Source organism: Prionailurus bengalensis, chromosome A2 (assembly GCF_016509475.1).
Source record: "Prionailurus bengalensis isolate Pbe53 chromosome A2, Fcat_Pben_1.1_paternal_pri, whole genome shotgun sequence".
Lineage (NCBI taxonomy): Eukaryota > Metazoa > Chordata > Mammalia > Carnivora > Felidae > Prionailurus > Prionailurus bengalensis.
The window spans coordinates 121,810,453-121,825,402 of record NC_057348.1 but is presented as its reverse complement, the minus strand read 5'-3'; the positions used below and the strand labels follow the sequence as shown (position 1 = coordinate 121,825,402).

The window sequence follows — 14,950 nt, the reverse complement described above, 5'->3', positions numbered from 1 at the left end:
TATGATCTCAAGATGGTTCAGAAATGCAGAGGGGGAAAAATCTTTCGGGAAACATACCAAAACATCAATACTGACTATCTTTGAGTAATGAGATTATGGCTGATTTTTATTTTCTTTTTTAATCCCGTCTACATCTCTCAATGTCCTACAATGAGTATGAACCACTTTTATGATCTGAGACTAAAGGAAGGAAGGCATAATAGGGCTCTTAGATTGGGATTCCATCTTGACATTCGTCTGACCACAAAGGCACTGGGTAGTTGTGTATCATGGCCAACAGCGTGACCTTGGATGTCACCTGGCTGAGTCTCCTTTCACTGGAACCCTCGTGACTTGAGGGAAGAAGGCATGCATCAGAGGAAGAATGGCAGGGGATATTGATGAAGCTAGGGAATGCTTCTTGCTGGAGGCCAGGGAATAGGGCTGCTGCATTTCGCATGATAGATCTGCTGTGGGCCAACCAGGAATGGGAGAGATTTCATCCTGACCTGCAGATCCATTTCTGCCTATTCTCTGTACTCAAATCTCCCATCAGTCAACAAACATTTCCCAAGACAGCACCGGGTTCTCATTCTCCTCCCTCCCGCCAAGGAAGAGGGTGGGGGAAGGACTGACCACGAGGACGTGTTACATCAGGGGCCCTGATGAGTGGGGTGCAGCAGGCTATGGGCTCAGGAAGGCACTCAACAGAGAACATATGGGAAACGCCTAGAATAGAGAACACTCCACCCCAGGGGAAAATAAAGAAAGGGACCCAAACAATTTCCAGAAGAACAATCCCAAAAGGCTAACAGGCACTAGAAGAGATGCTCACACTCATTAGTTATCAGAGAAATGCAAATTAAAACAACAATGCGATGTCACTTTACGCCCATTTGACTTGCAAACATTAAAAAGCTGGGTAACGCCAAGTGTTGGCGGAGCTGCTGGTGGGGGTGCAGATTTTGCAAGCATTCTGGAGCGCAATCTGGCTCTGCTTCGTCACATAAGCAAAGGCATAAGTGATGCCCCACACTTTGGCTCCTGGGTGTGTGTCCCGGAGACAGGCTCACTTGTGCAAGTGTATGAGCAGACATGCATGTGAATAGTCACCTGCAGGGTGGGAGCAGGGGAAACAGGACAGGTCACATGTGGGCGATGACACCGTGTGGCACCATATGGCAGTCAGAACAAGAGACCAGATGAGCACACAACAACACGAGTGGATGTCTTAAAGCATAGTGTTGAGGGGAAAATGTTAGAAGCAGGATGAAGCATATAACTGACAAAATTTATGTAAATTAAAAGTATAGACACACACACAAAATACGACATATTTTGCAAGAACACACAGAAACACAAATATTCACATTAAACACATTGGAATGTTTGCCTGTGGGAGGAGAGGGGTGGGAGTGGAGATAGAGACAAGGAAGAATAAATTACACAAGAAGATGCTTGCACGGGCGAATAATGGAGACGTAACAGGAAAGAGGAATGATGAAGGTCCTTCTGCACCAGAGGCCAAACAAAGGCTGTAGACCCCTGCCCTGTGGAGGCGCATATATTCACTCCAACGAACTCTTGTATCTGTCCATTTACAAGTTTATTGGCTCCTCTGGCCTTGGGTTATGGCCCAGACTCTAGCAGAAGGAATTGGAGGAGAATGGAGACGGAGGAACCAAGGAGGTCAGAGGTAGAAACACAGGGACCTAGGGTCAGGTGTAGGACAAGGTAAGAGGGTTACCCCTGCCCAGGGCTGGGCAGCAGCTGGGGTGGGGACATGGCCCAAGGGCTCTCGGAGGCACTGGTGTCTCTTGCTTCTACAGAGGGAGGGGGGGCTATTGTAGCTGCCCGAGTTCAGGTGTGGACTCCAGTCACGTGATGTGGCCAGCCTAGCATACAGATGTCAACACCTTCACCCCAGAGCGGGAAGGCATCGTCCACTTGGTGAAGGCCCTCCGGGCTGGCAGCAGCTCAGGATCATGGCCATGCCACCTCCGTGAGATCTCAGTCCTCACCTCCAGGGACAAGGGAGAGGATGTTAGGAAGGCCCCACTGCTACTTCTGTGCTCCACCCCAATGGGACTGAGGGTACAGGGAGAGACCATGCAGGAGAAACAGACTTGTATTCCTGGGAGAGGAGAAGCCATGGTTGACTCAGTAGCCACTGCTAAGTATTGTCTCTGAAAGATACTACTTCCTCCTTCCTGTGGATATTTCTGGCCATTCCCTTTAGCTCTTTTCTCTAACTTTTAGCACTGCCTTTGGGTGGGTCCAGTTAAAGACATTTTCTATGGATGCTTTCTTCAGTTTCTGGGCAAATAACCACACTGTCCTCCATGAGTAGCTTAGACCATCCCCTGCTCTGGGATTCACTCCTGCCCTTGCCCACTGAACTGAACTATGGCCCCTGGGAACCTGTCCAGGGGATATAACCTTAAAGGAGAAAAGACTCAGAGCCCCGTCTAAGGAGCTACAGGTGAGGGGACTGAGATTCCTGAAAGAAAAGCAACTGGGTGGGGGTGGGGGGCATGGGAATCTGTATTGTCACATCTCCAAGGGGCTGTTGGAAGGCAGAGGGGGCTGAGAGTCTGTGACCCTCCTGACAGAGCTAAACTTGGGCTATAGTGAAAGACAAAAGGGAGACAGGTTTCTGTTCAACATAAATGTGGGTTTCCCCACAGGTGCCTAACAACAGAAGAGCTATTGTTAAGTAGTAAGCTCCCCATCACTAGAGGCATGTAACTATCTGGTCTCCAACATGACTTCTTGGGACGGATCCCTTCACAGCTCTCCACGGAAGCCACTTTCCCAGGTCCCACCAGCCTCAGCTAGGGCTGTGCCTCACCCTTTCAATGTCTGCAGGATCCATGAGCCACCACACAAAGATACTGCAGTCCTGTGTCCGCACCCAGACACCAGATAAGACTGTGTGAGACTCACAGAGGCTGGGGTAGAAGTAAAGAGTCACAGGGGAGGGAGCCAGTCTGGGACAGAGGTGGCAGGTGGGGGGCGAGCGCTGTTCCACAGCTGCACCCAGGTCTCTGGCAGAACAGAGCCCACAGCAAATCCATGCCACCAGAGGGAGCCCATGACTCTGCCTGAGCACATAGCGGGGCCTGGCTATCCAGGGCACTCAGCTAAATTCTCCCACCTCTCCCACAAAGCAAGTCTGTCCTAAGGGACAGATGCAAGGTGCCTTCTGGGTGGGATGTTTTAATTCTCCTCTCTCTGCCATCTTTCCATATTTCTATATGTGTATCAGCACCATCTATCTATTCATGGGTATGTCTATCTCTGCTTGGTCTGTTCTTTCCATCCATCTGTCTCTTCCAGGTGTTTCTCTCAGTATCCCCAGCTCTGCTCTCGATCATCCTCCCTGTTGCTACACCTGACTCTATTTTCCTTGTTCCCTTTATGTCTGCCTCTGACTTTCTCTGTTCTTCAGTCTCTGCTTTCTCTGTCCCTCCCAGAGCTGACTTATTCCCTCCTCCACTCTCCTTTTTGTTGTTTTAGAAACACAGAATTGGGGGATCCTTTTAGACTATCCTGGTCCTAAATGGACAGTATACTTGGTCCAGCCCAGAGAAGGGATGGATAAAGGATGTTTATAGGAAGCAATCAGGTTCAGCTTGATCTAGAAGCTCAGGACAGACTAAGCTTCACAGAGGATCACAGGAGTCAGAGTTTGGCTTGAGCTGGGATTTATAGGGCCTGGGAAGAAGAGAGGTGGCCTCAGGTCTGGTGGAAGGGAAAACTCAGTGACTAATGATAGCTGGAGAGATATATACCTCTTGGTTGAGGAAGCAATACAGGATGGCAACGATGAAGCCCTGTGGAGCCAAAGAGAAAGGGCCACATCAGAACTTGGTCTGACCACAAGGTGCCCAGAGTCTTTCTACTACCTTTTCCTGTGTCCACCCCCAGGCTGTGGCCTGGGCCAGGGCTTTAGGAAAAGGGAAGGCATATGCATTCATCTCTATGTGCCAGGCACATTGTCTCATGTAATCATCAAGCAAGCCTGCCAAGACTATACTGTTGATCCTGTTTCTCTGATTTCCTTCATTTCTCTATCACCCAGTATTGAGCACAGATCCTGGCACATAATAGGTGCTCAATAAGTGTTAGATGCATGAATAGATGGACAGATAAGGGGATAACAGATGCATAGGTGGAGGATGGATGGATGGATGGGTGGATGGGTGGATGGATGCATAAGTGGATGGATGGATGAGTAGATGGGTAGGTGAATGGATAGATGGATGGACAATAGGTAGTTAGATGGATAAGTGGGTGAGTATAGATGGGTTCAGGGGTAGTTGAATGAACAGAGATGGATGGATGAAAGATGGACAGACAGATAGTTAAATAGATAGAGGAGTGGCTGGAAGAAAGAATAACCAGCCTAGTAGCCTTCAACCTACCATGAAGTCAGTCAAACCTGTGGGCAGCACCACCTCCCTCCTGCCCAAGGACTTAGAGGGAAGAGTGCCTGTGGGGGCCCTCACCTGGAAAGAGCCCAGTCCCAATTCCAGAGGGAGGCGGATGCCCAGGCCAGCACTGTCGGGCAGAAAGTTGAAGATGACATAGTGAATTCCAAACAGCGGGATGAGGAGAAGCGTTGACTTAGAGAGACGCCTGCAGGAGAAGACGAGCCCTAGGCACCCAAGGCTGGAATAAGAAACTCCCACGTGCCCCCTGCTCACTCCCACTTCCCATCAGTTCCCCATATGGACTCTATGCACCAGGCACCCCGGATGCCTCGTCCCCAAATACACAGTGAGGTACAATGCAGGGCTTCCTTACTTCAGGACCATGGATCTTGCTGTCCTTGCTGCCGAATGCTCTTGTTTCGATTGACTCCAGTCAACATCTATGCATCTTTCAAAGTCTAGTTCAACGACCACTTCCTCCAGGAAGTCTTCCCTAACCATACCTTACCCCCATCCCCTCATCTAGAAAGGTTCTCCTTCTGCAGACTCCCATAGAAATGGATCCCAGGACTCATCAACCCATTTGGCCTGATAACTGGACGTTTGCCTCTCTCCTCCCTACATTGTGATCTCCTAGAAGACAGGGGCCAGATCTGATCTTTTTCTGGAAGCATGGCGAGGAGCATGGACCAGGCCAGTGAATGAAACAGAACCACACCAGCTCTCACTCCGGTTATGTCTCAGGCATCCCGTCATGCACACACACGTTACCGGTACTGAGACTGGGGGTGGAGGCTGCCCTGAGCTGGCTCCAGTTTCCTCAGCAGGATGCGGATAATATTGAGGAAAAGCCCAAAGTTCACCTATAAATAGAGGGGCAAGAAGGCAAAAGGCAAGAGTCAGGGGTGCCCCTGCTGGGATGGGGCCTCTTTGGGAATCGGAAACCCCAAATCCTTGAGACACAGGGATGTGCAGGTGGGTGGGTGTACGGGTCACTGCTCTAGAGCTTGTATCCTGGAGCCTGGGAGGTCCCACGTGGAGCTCAGGGGCTGAGGAGCTCTCGGTCCCCCTCGCTCTCCAGCCCAGGGATGAAGGGTGGGAGGTTGGGTCCGGTCATTCTGCCTCCAGCATCTCCCATGGTCTACTCTGGCACAAAGCAGGTGTCCCTCACTTTTGATAAAATTGGGGGAAATGCACACATTCACCAAGGCCACGCAAACCGGCCCCCGATGCCCTGTTTTCAACACAGGAGCAGGCGGTGGGTTCAGCTACAGCCCTCTTTCCACGCCCCACACCAGCCTCGCTGCAGTAGTAGATGATCTACAATCAGGGCCCCAAATTCACCACAACTCTGAGCTGGAAGGAGCCCAAGCACTGGTGGGGACCACCCCCCTAGTTTTACCAATGGGATATGAGGGCCCGAGAGGGCCTCACAGAGAATCTGGCAGAGCCAGGCTGAAGAACCCAGGTATCCAGATTCCCAGCCTGGAGTCATGTTTCCTTCTGTACAGCAACCCCTCGGCGGACCCAGGGAGAATGAAGCAGAGGACGCTGGCTGAACTGACCCCAACAGAGAGGACGATGGGCCCCTTGATGATCCACCAGTAAGGGGAGCTGTCATCCAGGTCCCAGCACCTAGGAAGAGGACAGGCTAAGACTGATTGGGGGGGGGGGGGCTGCCAAAAATACAGTCGCTGAAAAGCCCTTTTCTGTAGTAATCCGGCACCTTCCTCCTCTCCATGCCCTTCCAGCCTTATCTCCTCCCTCAGGCAGTTAGGCCTCCTTCCAAAGGGGTGCACCAATCCGTGCTGGGCTTACCCTATCTCTCTCCACCTAGCTGCTTCTTGCTGGCCCCAAAACTTCTCCTGTTCTAGGAGGCCCCTATTTACTGTGCTTCCCAACCCCCACCACTGCCTGAGCCCAACACCCTGAGAATCTGAGGCCCCCTTCCACCCCAGGACATGTCCCTTCCACGCTATCCACAACAGCCTACCCATCTCACACCCAAGCCTGGGAGTTCCCTGAAGGCAGGGCTGGGGTCTCCTCCTCCTCTCCCCAGCTTGGAGAATAGCCACACTGCCTGACTGTCCAGCCCATGCCCCAGGGGACCTGGTGCCGTGTGCTGAGGTCGCCACCCACACTCACGCAACATCCTCAAAGGCCACCTTGCAACACACCCACATGCCAGTGAAGAGCAGGGGGAGCCCTGTTGGGGGGCACAGGGGAGACACAAGTAAGGAGTCTGCATCCTCGGCTTAGAGACCTGCCCCCACCTGCCACCACCACCACCAGCGACCCAGGGCACCGGGAAAGTGGGACCAGAGGAGAGCCCAGGGGCTGGGGAGCTGGCCCCTACTTGCTGGAGGATTACAGGCTGTCCCTTCCCCTCTCTGGGCCTTGGGTCATCATCAGTAAGCTGAAGGGACCTTTGGATGAACTTCCTGGACATTCCCAGCCCTCCACTAGCCAACCCTGGTGCTCACCCCAGCCAGCAAGAACCAGCCACCAGAAGGCCCTCCTTGTGCTGGGCGACTTGGAGGCTAGGAGGCAGGTCAGGTACACAGCTTCCACCAACAGCCAGCTGAAGTTGGTCATGGTGGCAAAATGGGCGGTGGCCACGGAGACCTTGCACAGAACCTGTGGGCCGGGGGCCTGGGTTCTTCAGAGCTGGGTACCCACTGGAGCCCCTACCCCACTCAGGTCCCTCAACCGTAGGCTGCCCCAGAGGAGACGTGGTAGTATAATGTGGTGATTAAGAGCACAGATTTGGGATCTGGGTTCAAATTTACCACATATTAGCTGGGAAACCTCCCCATAGCTCAGCTCTTCATCTGCAAGCGAGGTCAAACTTCTAGAGCTGCGGCTATGGAACACCATTCATTCCTGCAAACATACAGGCACTCACCCATGCATACATTCATTCATTCAGTGCATGATTCGCTCTCTCAGCGCTGAGAAACACCGCCTCTGAGCTCAGATGAACCGAGTTTGGCCCCAGTCCCACTTGCGTACAAATGGGACTAAAATGAAAATGTAAGTAGGAAATAAAAGGTGGTAATATATGTAAAGCGTTTAGTGCAATGCCTCTACCTAAGTGCTCCATACACATCTATTATGTCTGTTCTAAGTTCATTAAGGTCATTGTTGGTTTGTCCGTTTGTGCATCTGTTCATTTCTGGCAGTTTTAGTGCGCCTGGTGTGTGCTGGGCCTCCACACTGGCCCCCAGCTTCCTTTTATTTTCATTCTCCGCTGCTTCTTCCACCTCCCCACCCCCATCTGACTTCCCTGGTTCTTGGACATGCTCCTGTCTGTGAGAGTCTGTTCACCCTGGTCCCTCCATTTAACATGTCTTCCCCCTTCCCTCCAGCAGCTCCAAAGCCTTCCCCCTGAAGCCCAGCTTTCAACCTTCCCTCCCCCACTGGGTGGTCCCATAATCTGGTGCATTCTGCCTCCCCAGGCACCATGGGTGCTTCTTGAGGGAGGGACCCAGTTCCACCCAGCCCGGGGCAGACCCACACCCAGCCACAGACAGGCACCCTAGGGGGAGGTACAAAATGAAAGGACTGGTGGGGTGACAGATGGGCTAGGTTGGAGTACAGAATAAGGCATGAAAGGGGAACCCGAAATATGGGAAATGACACAGATTGGCCCCAGGGTCCAAGAAATGGGATGGGGATTTAGAACCTGACTCTGGGGAGGGCAGGAAGGGAGAGGGTGTTTCCTGTTCTGTGATTGGCCATGGCAGAGCCCCAGAGTCAGCCTACAGGACCAGGTGGGCTGGAGGGGCCCTCCACCCCTGCATCTAGGTCTCTAACACAGCCTTCCCTCCCCCCCACCCCCACCCCAGCACCCTCCAGCCCCAGCTACTACAGTGGAGAAGCTGCAGTGATCCGTGTTCTCGCCGTGGAACAGGGTGGCGTCCTTCAGGAACACGGCTCCCGCCTTGAGGATAAAAGTGGCAAACAGCTGGGTGTGAATGTAGTTCCGGGGACAGTGGAGCCTCCTGGAGGGGCAAGGAGGGATGAGGGTGAGCATGGTGGCAGGCGAATTGAACTGACTTGGGTCAGATCAGGCTGGACTTGAGAGACTTCAGGGTTAGCCATGCAGGACAGCTGGCCAACCACGGCCCTAGGCTCAGCGTAGGTGAGAGGACAGAGTACCGGTCTCTGCCTTCAGGGAGCTCATAGTCTGGGGGACAGAGGCAGAAATGGCAGGAGACTGCCCAGGGGAGTCCCCTGGGTGCTCAGAGAGATGAGGTACATCCCCATGAGATAGAGAACAGCACAAGCCATGCTATGGGGCTCAGACTCTGAAGTTGGGGCTTGGGAGGGGGGCTTAAGAGGGGCAATGGTCAAAGGGTTGGAATAGTCAAGAAGGGCTCCACAGGGGAGGCCACGAGGATTCTTAAAGCAGATGGGACCTGGGCTTTGAATTTTGACAGATATAAATACATCAAGAAGAAAGCAGGTGGGCATGCCAAGCAAACAGAACAAGTTCCATAAGAGCAAAGGTGTAGCCACTGCAGTGAGCCCTCAAGTGTGAGGAGTGGATGAGAAACACTCTGGCAAAACAAAAGGAAAAGCGAGGAATGGCCATGGTGCCTAGATCCGGGAACCTCTTGAACATGAAGGCAAGGAATGAGGTTTGGCAATGTGGACAATAGAGAGGCAGCAAAGGCTCTTGAGCAGGTGAAGACGACCGCGAACCTGAGAGCCAGCAGGATGGCGATGGCCACGAAGAGGGTCACGGCCGAGATGCTATGGCCCAGGGTATAGATGATCTTCACTGCGGAGAAGTAGGATTTCTGGGAGAGTCAAGACAGAGAAAGTCTCAGCAGCCGCACTTTCTGGGAAAGGGAGGCTTGGCAACCAAGCAGGTGAAGGCTGTCCATTCTACCCCGGAACTCCCCATGGGGGGGCAGGGGCGCCCATGAGAACCCTGGCAAGCTCCCTCCTGAAGGGAAGTGTTGGTTAAGCCTGTCTTGCACCTGACCTTCTGGTGAGATGGGGTGGGGACAGGGGTGAGATGACCAACTCTCAGTATTTCTGGGGGTGGGGGGTGGTGGGAGGGGGACAAGGCAACAGAGAAACTACATTTTCCCAAGGAATGACAAAAGCCCAAGGGGAAATGGGGCTTGTTTATCCTGCTGCCTCACCATCTTGGGCATACAACATTCCCCAAAGAAAACCACAGGGACAGCCACAGGGAACAGTTATTTCTATGACCAAGTATTTAGATTGACCAAAGTCCAGCCTGGACACCATCACCCCCACCCCAACATGGAGATGGAGGGTGCGGGCCAAGGGAGGGGATTAGTGACCCCTGAGGGATGCAAACAATCAACATCCACATCTATCTTTTCATCTGAAAAATGGTCAGACTCATGCCTTCCCTTAGCTGAGGGGAAAGATATAGCGGATTGTGGGCATGGAAGCACCTTGCAAAGGCCCCACTCAATTCAGGCACGTGGGATGTGCACAGTACTCCACAGACTGGGGACTAGAGAAGGGAAGGAGCTTTTGCAGGACTACTAGGAGCCTTTGTTTCCCTGGAACCACTCAGAGCTCCTGTCCCTGAGGCCTGGGCATGGAGAGGGCACGCCAAAGAGAAGGCAGCCAGCCTATCTCCCACTCTGCCCTCTGCCTCCCTCTCCCCTAGCACAGGTGTCACCCTTGAGCAGATTAGCAACAGACCAGGGCTCTCTCTCTTCCAGACACTGCCATCTTCTGGAAACTGCTGTATTTAATATGCCAACCTGCTGGCTACAACGGAAATGGAGGCTTCTACAGTTGTGCAGTCCACCATCCATACAGACCTCCATGGTGACCTTCCTCTAAGATGCCAGGAGCCTCTTACCTCCTCAGTCAGCAGCTCTAGGGGCACAGGGCAGGCCACAGGGTAAGGTGGGAAGGGCTCAGACCAGCCAGTGATAGTGCAATCCCGCTTCACAGCCCCTGCAAGGCATGCCGAGGTGAAAACAGAAATTGGGTTAAAACTCCTACTCTTTCTCCAGGACAGGTGGAGGAGTCATGGATCATCCAGTGACCCTGGCACGGTCTGCAAACAGCTCCTCCGAATGGCAGAGAGAGGGTAGCCTTCCCTCCAGGGACCTGGATTCCAGGTCCAGCCCTTCCAGACTCCCCCCACTGGGCAGCTGGTAGCATCTTAGCAGTCAGACAGGCTCCGCTGCTCCCCTCCACCCCCACGGCCAGCCCTCCTGCTAAGATCCAGAGAACGTTTACTCGGGGTCCGGCTCTGGGTCCAGCACTTCCATGCCGTGCTCACCAATCCTTACCCCTCGTGAGGTTAATGTTCTTGTTTTCCCCAGGTCACAGGTCAGAAGCTGAGGGTCAGGAGGTTGACTGACTTGCCCAAGGTCACACGGGAAGAAGGGAAATGGTGTTCAAATCCAGATTTACTACGCCCAAAGCCAGGGATGAGCCTGCCATATTCTGGCACCATCAGATGAAACCACCTCGAATCCCCCCACCTCACCACCATGCCCAGAACCCTCACCTGGCTCTGAGCTGAAGTGAGAGAAGAAATCTGGGCAGGGGAGAGTCACCCACTCGCCAGAGCCTACCATTGGCCAGCACAGCAGTCCATCCCAGGTCCTAGGGCAGCCTAGATAGATGGGAGCAGAGCAGACTCAGGGGACAGACCCATCCAGCATTCAGAATGATGAGGCTGGAGGAGATAAAGGAGTCTAAGAAGCCACCCCCTCCCTCCCAAGCACCCTACCCAGAGTGGTGTTGGGCACCCCTTCTGCTGCTTGTAGACACAACCTCTCATCCTTTCTCAACTGGGTGATGAAGTCACACTCTGGGTGCACATGGCCCAATACCTGTAGGAAGGAGTTAATGGGGTAGGCCAAGCCAATTAGGTGCTCCTTTTGGTTCTCTGGTGCAAATGACCTTAGGACAGAGACAAAGCCTGATTCATTTCTGTGCCCCTGCTCCTAAGCCAGGGCCTGGCTCATGGCACTTATAAGCGTACTTGGTGGAGGAGGGACAGGAAGAAGAAAGGAGGGAAGTGGGGAAGGTAGTAGGGGAGACAGGGATGAGAGGAGGGAGAGAGGAAGAGAGAAAGATGGAGGTTTGGACAGATGCTTCCCAATGTCATGTCATGGAAGTAAGTTCTGAGACACACTAACCACAAGTCTTCCGAGGATCTCATGGAGCTGGCTGAGTCAGTGAGCCATGTATTAGGGCCTTTCCTCTTTCCCTGCACTCCTTCTCCCTGACACAGTCCTGCATAAAGTACCTTGGTAGGCTGAACAATGCCTTCCATACACACAAAAATGTCTATATCTAATCCCTGAAACCTGTGAATATGCCACCTTACACGGCCAAAGAGATTTTTGCAGCTGTGATTAAGTTAAAGATCTCAAGATGGGGAGATTATGCTGGATTATCTGGGTGGACCTGAGGTCCTCATAAGAGGAGGCAGGAATGTCAGAGCCAGATAAAGAGATGTGATAATGGAAGCAGAGGGGCAGGGGTAGGGAGATGAGAGAGAGTGTGCACTTTTACCATGGGGTGCACACAGATGAGAGGAAGGAGGCTCCCTCACTGCAGAAGGGAGGGCAGAAGTTACCTGCATGACAAAAAAAAAAAAAAAGGAGGGGGATAGGCAAAATAGGTAAAGGTTAGTGGGAAATTCAGGCTTCCAGTTATGGAATGAATACCACACAGGAAGGAAAGGTATAGCACAGGGAACAAAGTCAATGGGTTATAATAGTGTTATGTGGTGACAGATGGTGAGCACAGCATAACATACACTTATGAAATCACTATGTGGTGCACCAGAAACTAAGCTAAAAACTAAGGTATCATGTGTCAACTATACTTCAATTAAAAAAAAAAAGTTACCATATTGCACCCAATACTCAGCCCTCGACAGATCAGATCCCAGTCAATGCGCAACAGCCCTAGAGGGAAGATATGGTCTTCTTTGTCACAGAAGAGACAAGTGAGGCTCAGGAAGGGTGAAGAACTTGCCTGGACCACACAGTTCCTTTCACCATGCCAGGATTCAAGCCCAAAGGCTGTGCACTTGGGGGCAGGTGCCACACTGTGCTTGGAAGGTGTGGGAGCCCCTGCACACACATGCTGTCACACACGCACACACACACACACACACACACACACACACAAGCCAGTGGAGGAAAAAGGAGAGCTCAGCCCATGTGGGCTGAGCTTCCCACCCAGTACCTTGTATGTCCTGTCCTGGTCCCTGTGTCGCTTGCAGTAACTCCTAGAAAACATGCTGCGAAATCCCAGCACATTCAGGGAAGGCCCCTGTCCCCCACCCAATTCTGTAGCATATCAGTCTGCCAAACGCTTCTCCAGCCCCAGGGCATATCAAGAGAAGAATAGTCCCCCAGAATGTGGGAGGGGAGCAGCTGTTCTCCACATACTGTTCAGGCCCACACCCTCTTTTTTTTTTTTTTTTTTAATTTTTTTTTTTTCAGCGTTTATTTATTTTTGGGACAGAGAGAGACAGAGCATGAACCGGGGAGGGGCAGAGAAAGAGGGAGACACAGAATCGGAAACAGGCTCCAGGCTCTGAGCCATCAGCCCAGAGCCCGAGCCCACACCCTCTTAAGAGGCAGCAGCCAAACGGGAGCGTGGCCCCTGGGATGCTGGGGAGAGGGAGAGGTCTGGAGATTCTGTGGAGGACTTCGGGATGGGTAGCTCAGAGAAGAGAGAACGTGGGGGAGAAGGAGAGGCCCTAACTGCCTCCCCGATTGGGAGTCATGTCTTGGACAGACAGAGTCTCTGTGGCCCCCAGAGAGCACAGACGGGCCTGGGGGGAAACAACAGGAAACTAATTCAGCTCAGCCAGGTTTTCATAGTCAGAGCTACCCAGAGACAAGCAGCTGCCTGGGGAGGGAAAAGCAGGGGACGGGAGGGAGGAGCACCCATCTCAGGAGTTCTCCCAGCCACGGCCTCCGCAGCCTGCTTAGTAGGAAGAAACTTGTGTGGTGGGGAAGCCAGTGGGGATCCCCACCAGGCTCCAGCTGGACCCCCCCCCCGGCCACCCCCCGTATGGCCCTGTGGCTCTCAGGTCTGCAGCCCAGCAGGAGAGGCGGGGGGGGGGGGGGTGCCTACTCACAATTGGTAATGGACTCAGCAAGCAGAGGATGTAGGCAGCCCACGCCCTGCTGTCCATGGCGGGGCTCACAGGTGGCTCCCTCAGTCAGGTCGTCCTCGCTGTAAGCCTCGGGCCTCTTCCCTCCCCACCGTCCCCTGCTGCTGCTGCTGCTGCTGCCACAGCTTCTGCCTCCCCTACCCTGGTGGCTGTTTACACAGGCAGAAGCCAGCAAAGGGGACAGAACCAGCTAAATATTCACAGGATTATAGGACACTGTGCATAACTCAGCCCCAGCCCTGGAGCGGGCCCCCATGTCCCCAACAGGGAGGGGCTGGGCACCCCACTCCCTTCCGCTCCGTCTTTAAGTCTGCCTGTATGCCTGTCCTAATAGCAAAGGTCCAGAGAGGTGACGGCCACAGGCACTTCTTGCCCCGGCAGTTCAATATTCTTTACCGTTTCCTCCTCTGAGCCCACAGTGGAGAGAACACCCTCAAATGAAAGAGGCTCAGAGGAGAAGAAGACCTGGGGCCCGACGTCAGGGAGCCCTCGGTTTAGTTGGTGAGCCCAGCTTCATCCACAGGGCTGAAGGGTGGGCTCGGGGCTGTGGCGATGCAGCAGGGGTTGAGGGTAGGAATGAGCTTAGAAAAGGAAACACGGTCATGAAGCCCCTGCACGGGCTGGCCAAGAAGGTGTCCTATCAGCAGGACCTGGCTTGTTTCCCCAGAAAGGATGCCAGCCTGGAAGGCGGGGTGGAATCTACAGACATCGAGGCTCTAGACTTCACCCAGGGGCTCGTCAGAGTCTCCAGAAATCTTTATGGCAACAGGGGGAAATGAGCCCGAATGGGAGGTTTGCAAGGGGATTCAAGGAGCTAGATCACCCTGAGTAGAGCAAGACAACTGTTATCAATAGCAAAAACTAGAGGACTTACCATAGCTGCTCAAATGATTTTGAACGTTTGGAACCTGGTTGTTTTTATTATTGTTTTAGACTTTAAAACATGGAATCCCAATTGGCCGAGCTAAAGACAGTGTTCTAGGTGACACCGGATCTCGTACAGCAGCTGGGGATTTGGAAGCACGCTGTATCTCCCAGGGCCCTGAGTGCCACTGTCCCTGGTGGCTCCCGACATCTGTGTGCAGGTCTGCAATCCCAGAGCTTGCTGGTGACGGCAGGCCTGTTTACAGCCCGGACGCGAATCATGAATGATGAAGCCTCCCCCACCCCCGCCACGTCTAGGGTGAGGTATCATTTTACATCAGCGGGGCTTTATTTTTCCATTTGCATTCATCGCCGACACAGCGTCGAAGAAAAATATTTTGAAAAGAAAACATGCCCCACCCCATGCCCCAGACCCACCTGCCCTTTCCCAAAGGAGTTTCTGTGCTTCCCTGTGAAAACGGTGCGGGCAGGAGGCACACACACTCGGCTGGTCCTC

General features: G+C 53.1%; 1 protein-coding gene across 1 annotated transcript; it reads right to left on the bottom strand.

Annotated features, from left to right (window-relative positions):
- Nucleotides 1–1,563: 1,563 nt before the first annotated feature.
- GHRHR (growth hormone releasing hormone receptor) lies at nucleotides 1,564–14,704 on the bottom strand. The gene is made up of 13 exons (XM_043589197.1): nucleotides 13,534–14,704; nucleotides 11,158–11,260; nucleotides 10,933–11,040; nucleotides 10,273–10,370; nucleotides 9,123–9,220; nucleotides 8,287–8,419; nucleotides 6,899–7,052; nucleotides 6,561–6,621; nucleotides 5,981–6,050; nucleotides 5,187–5,278; nucleotides 4,491–4,620; nucleotides 3,774–3,815; nucleotides 1,564–2,000 (listed from the first exon to the last, which is right to left on the bottom strand). Exons 1-13 carry the CDS (start codon nucleotides 13,588–13,590, stop codon nucleotides 1,875–1,877), a joined length of 1,272 nt encoding a protein of 423 aa, XP_043445132.1. The 5' UTR covers nucleotides 13,591–14,704; the 3' UTR covers nucleotides 1,564–1,874.
- Nucleotides 14,705–14,950: the final 246 nt, after the last annotated feature.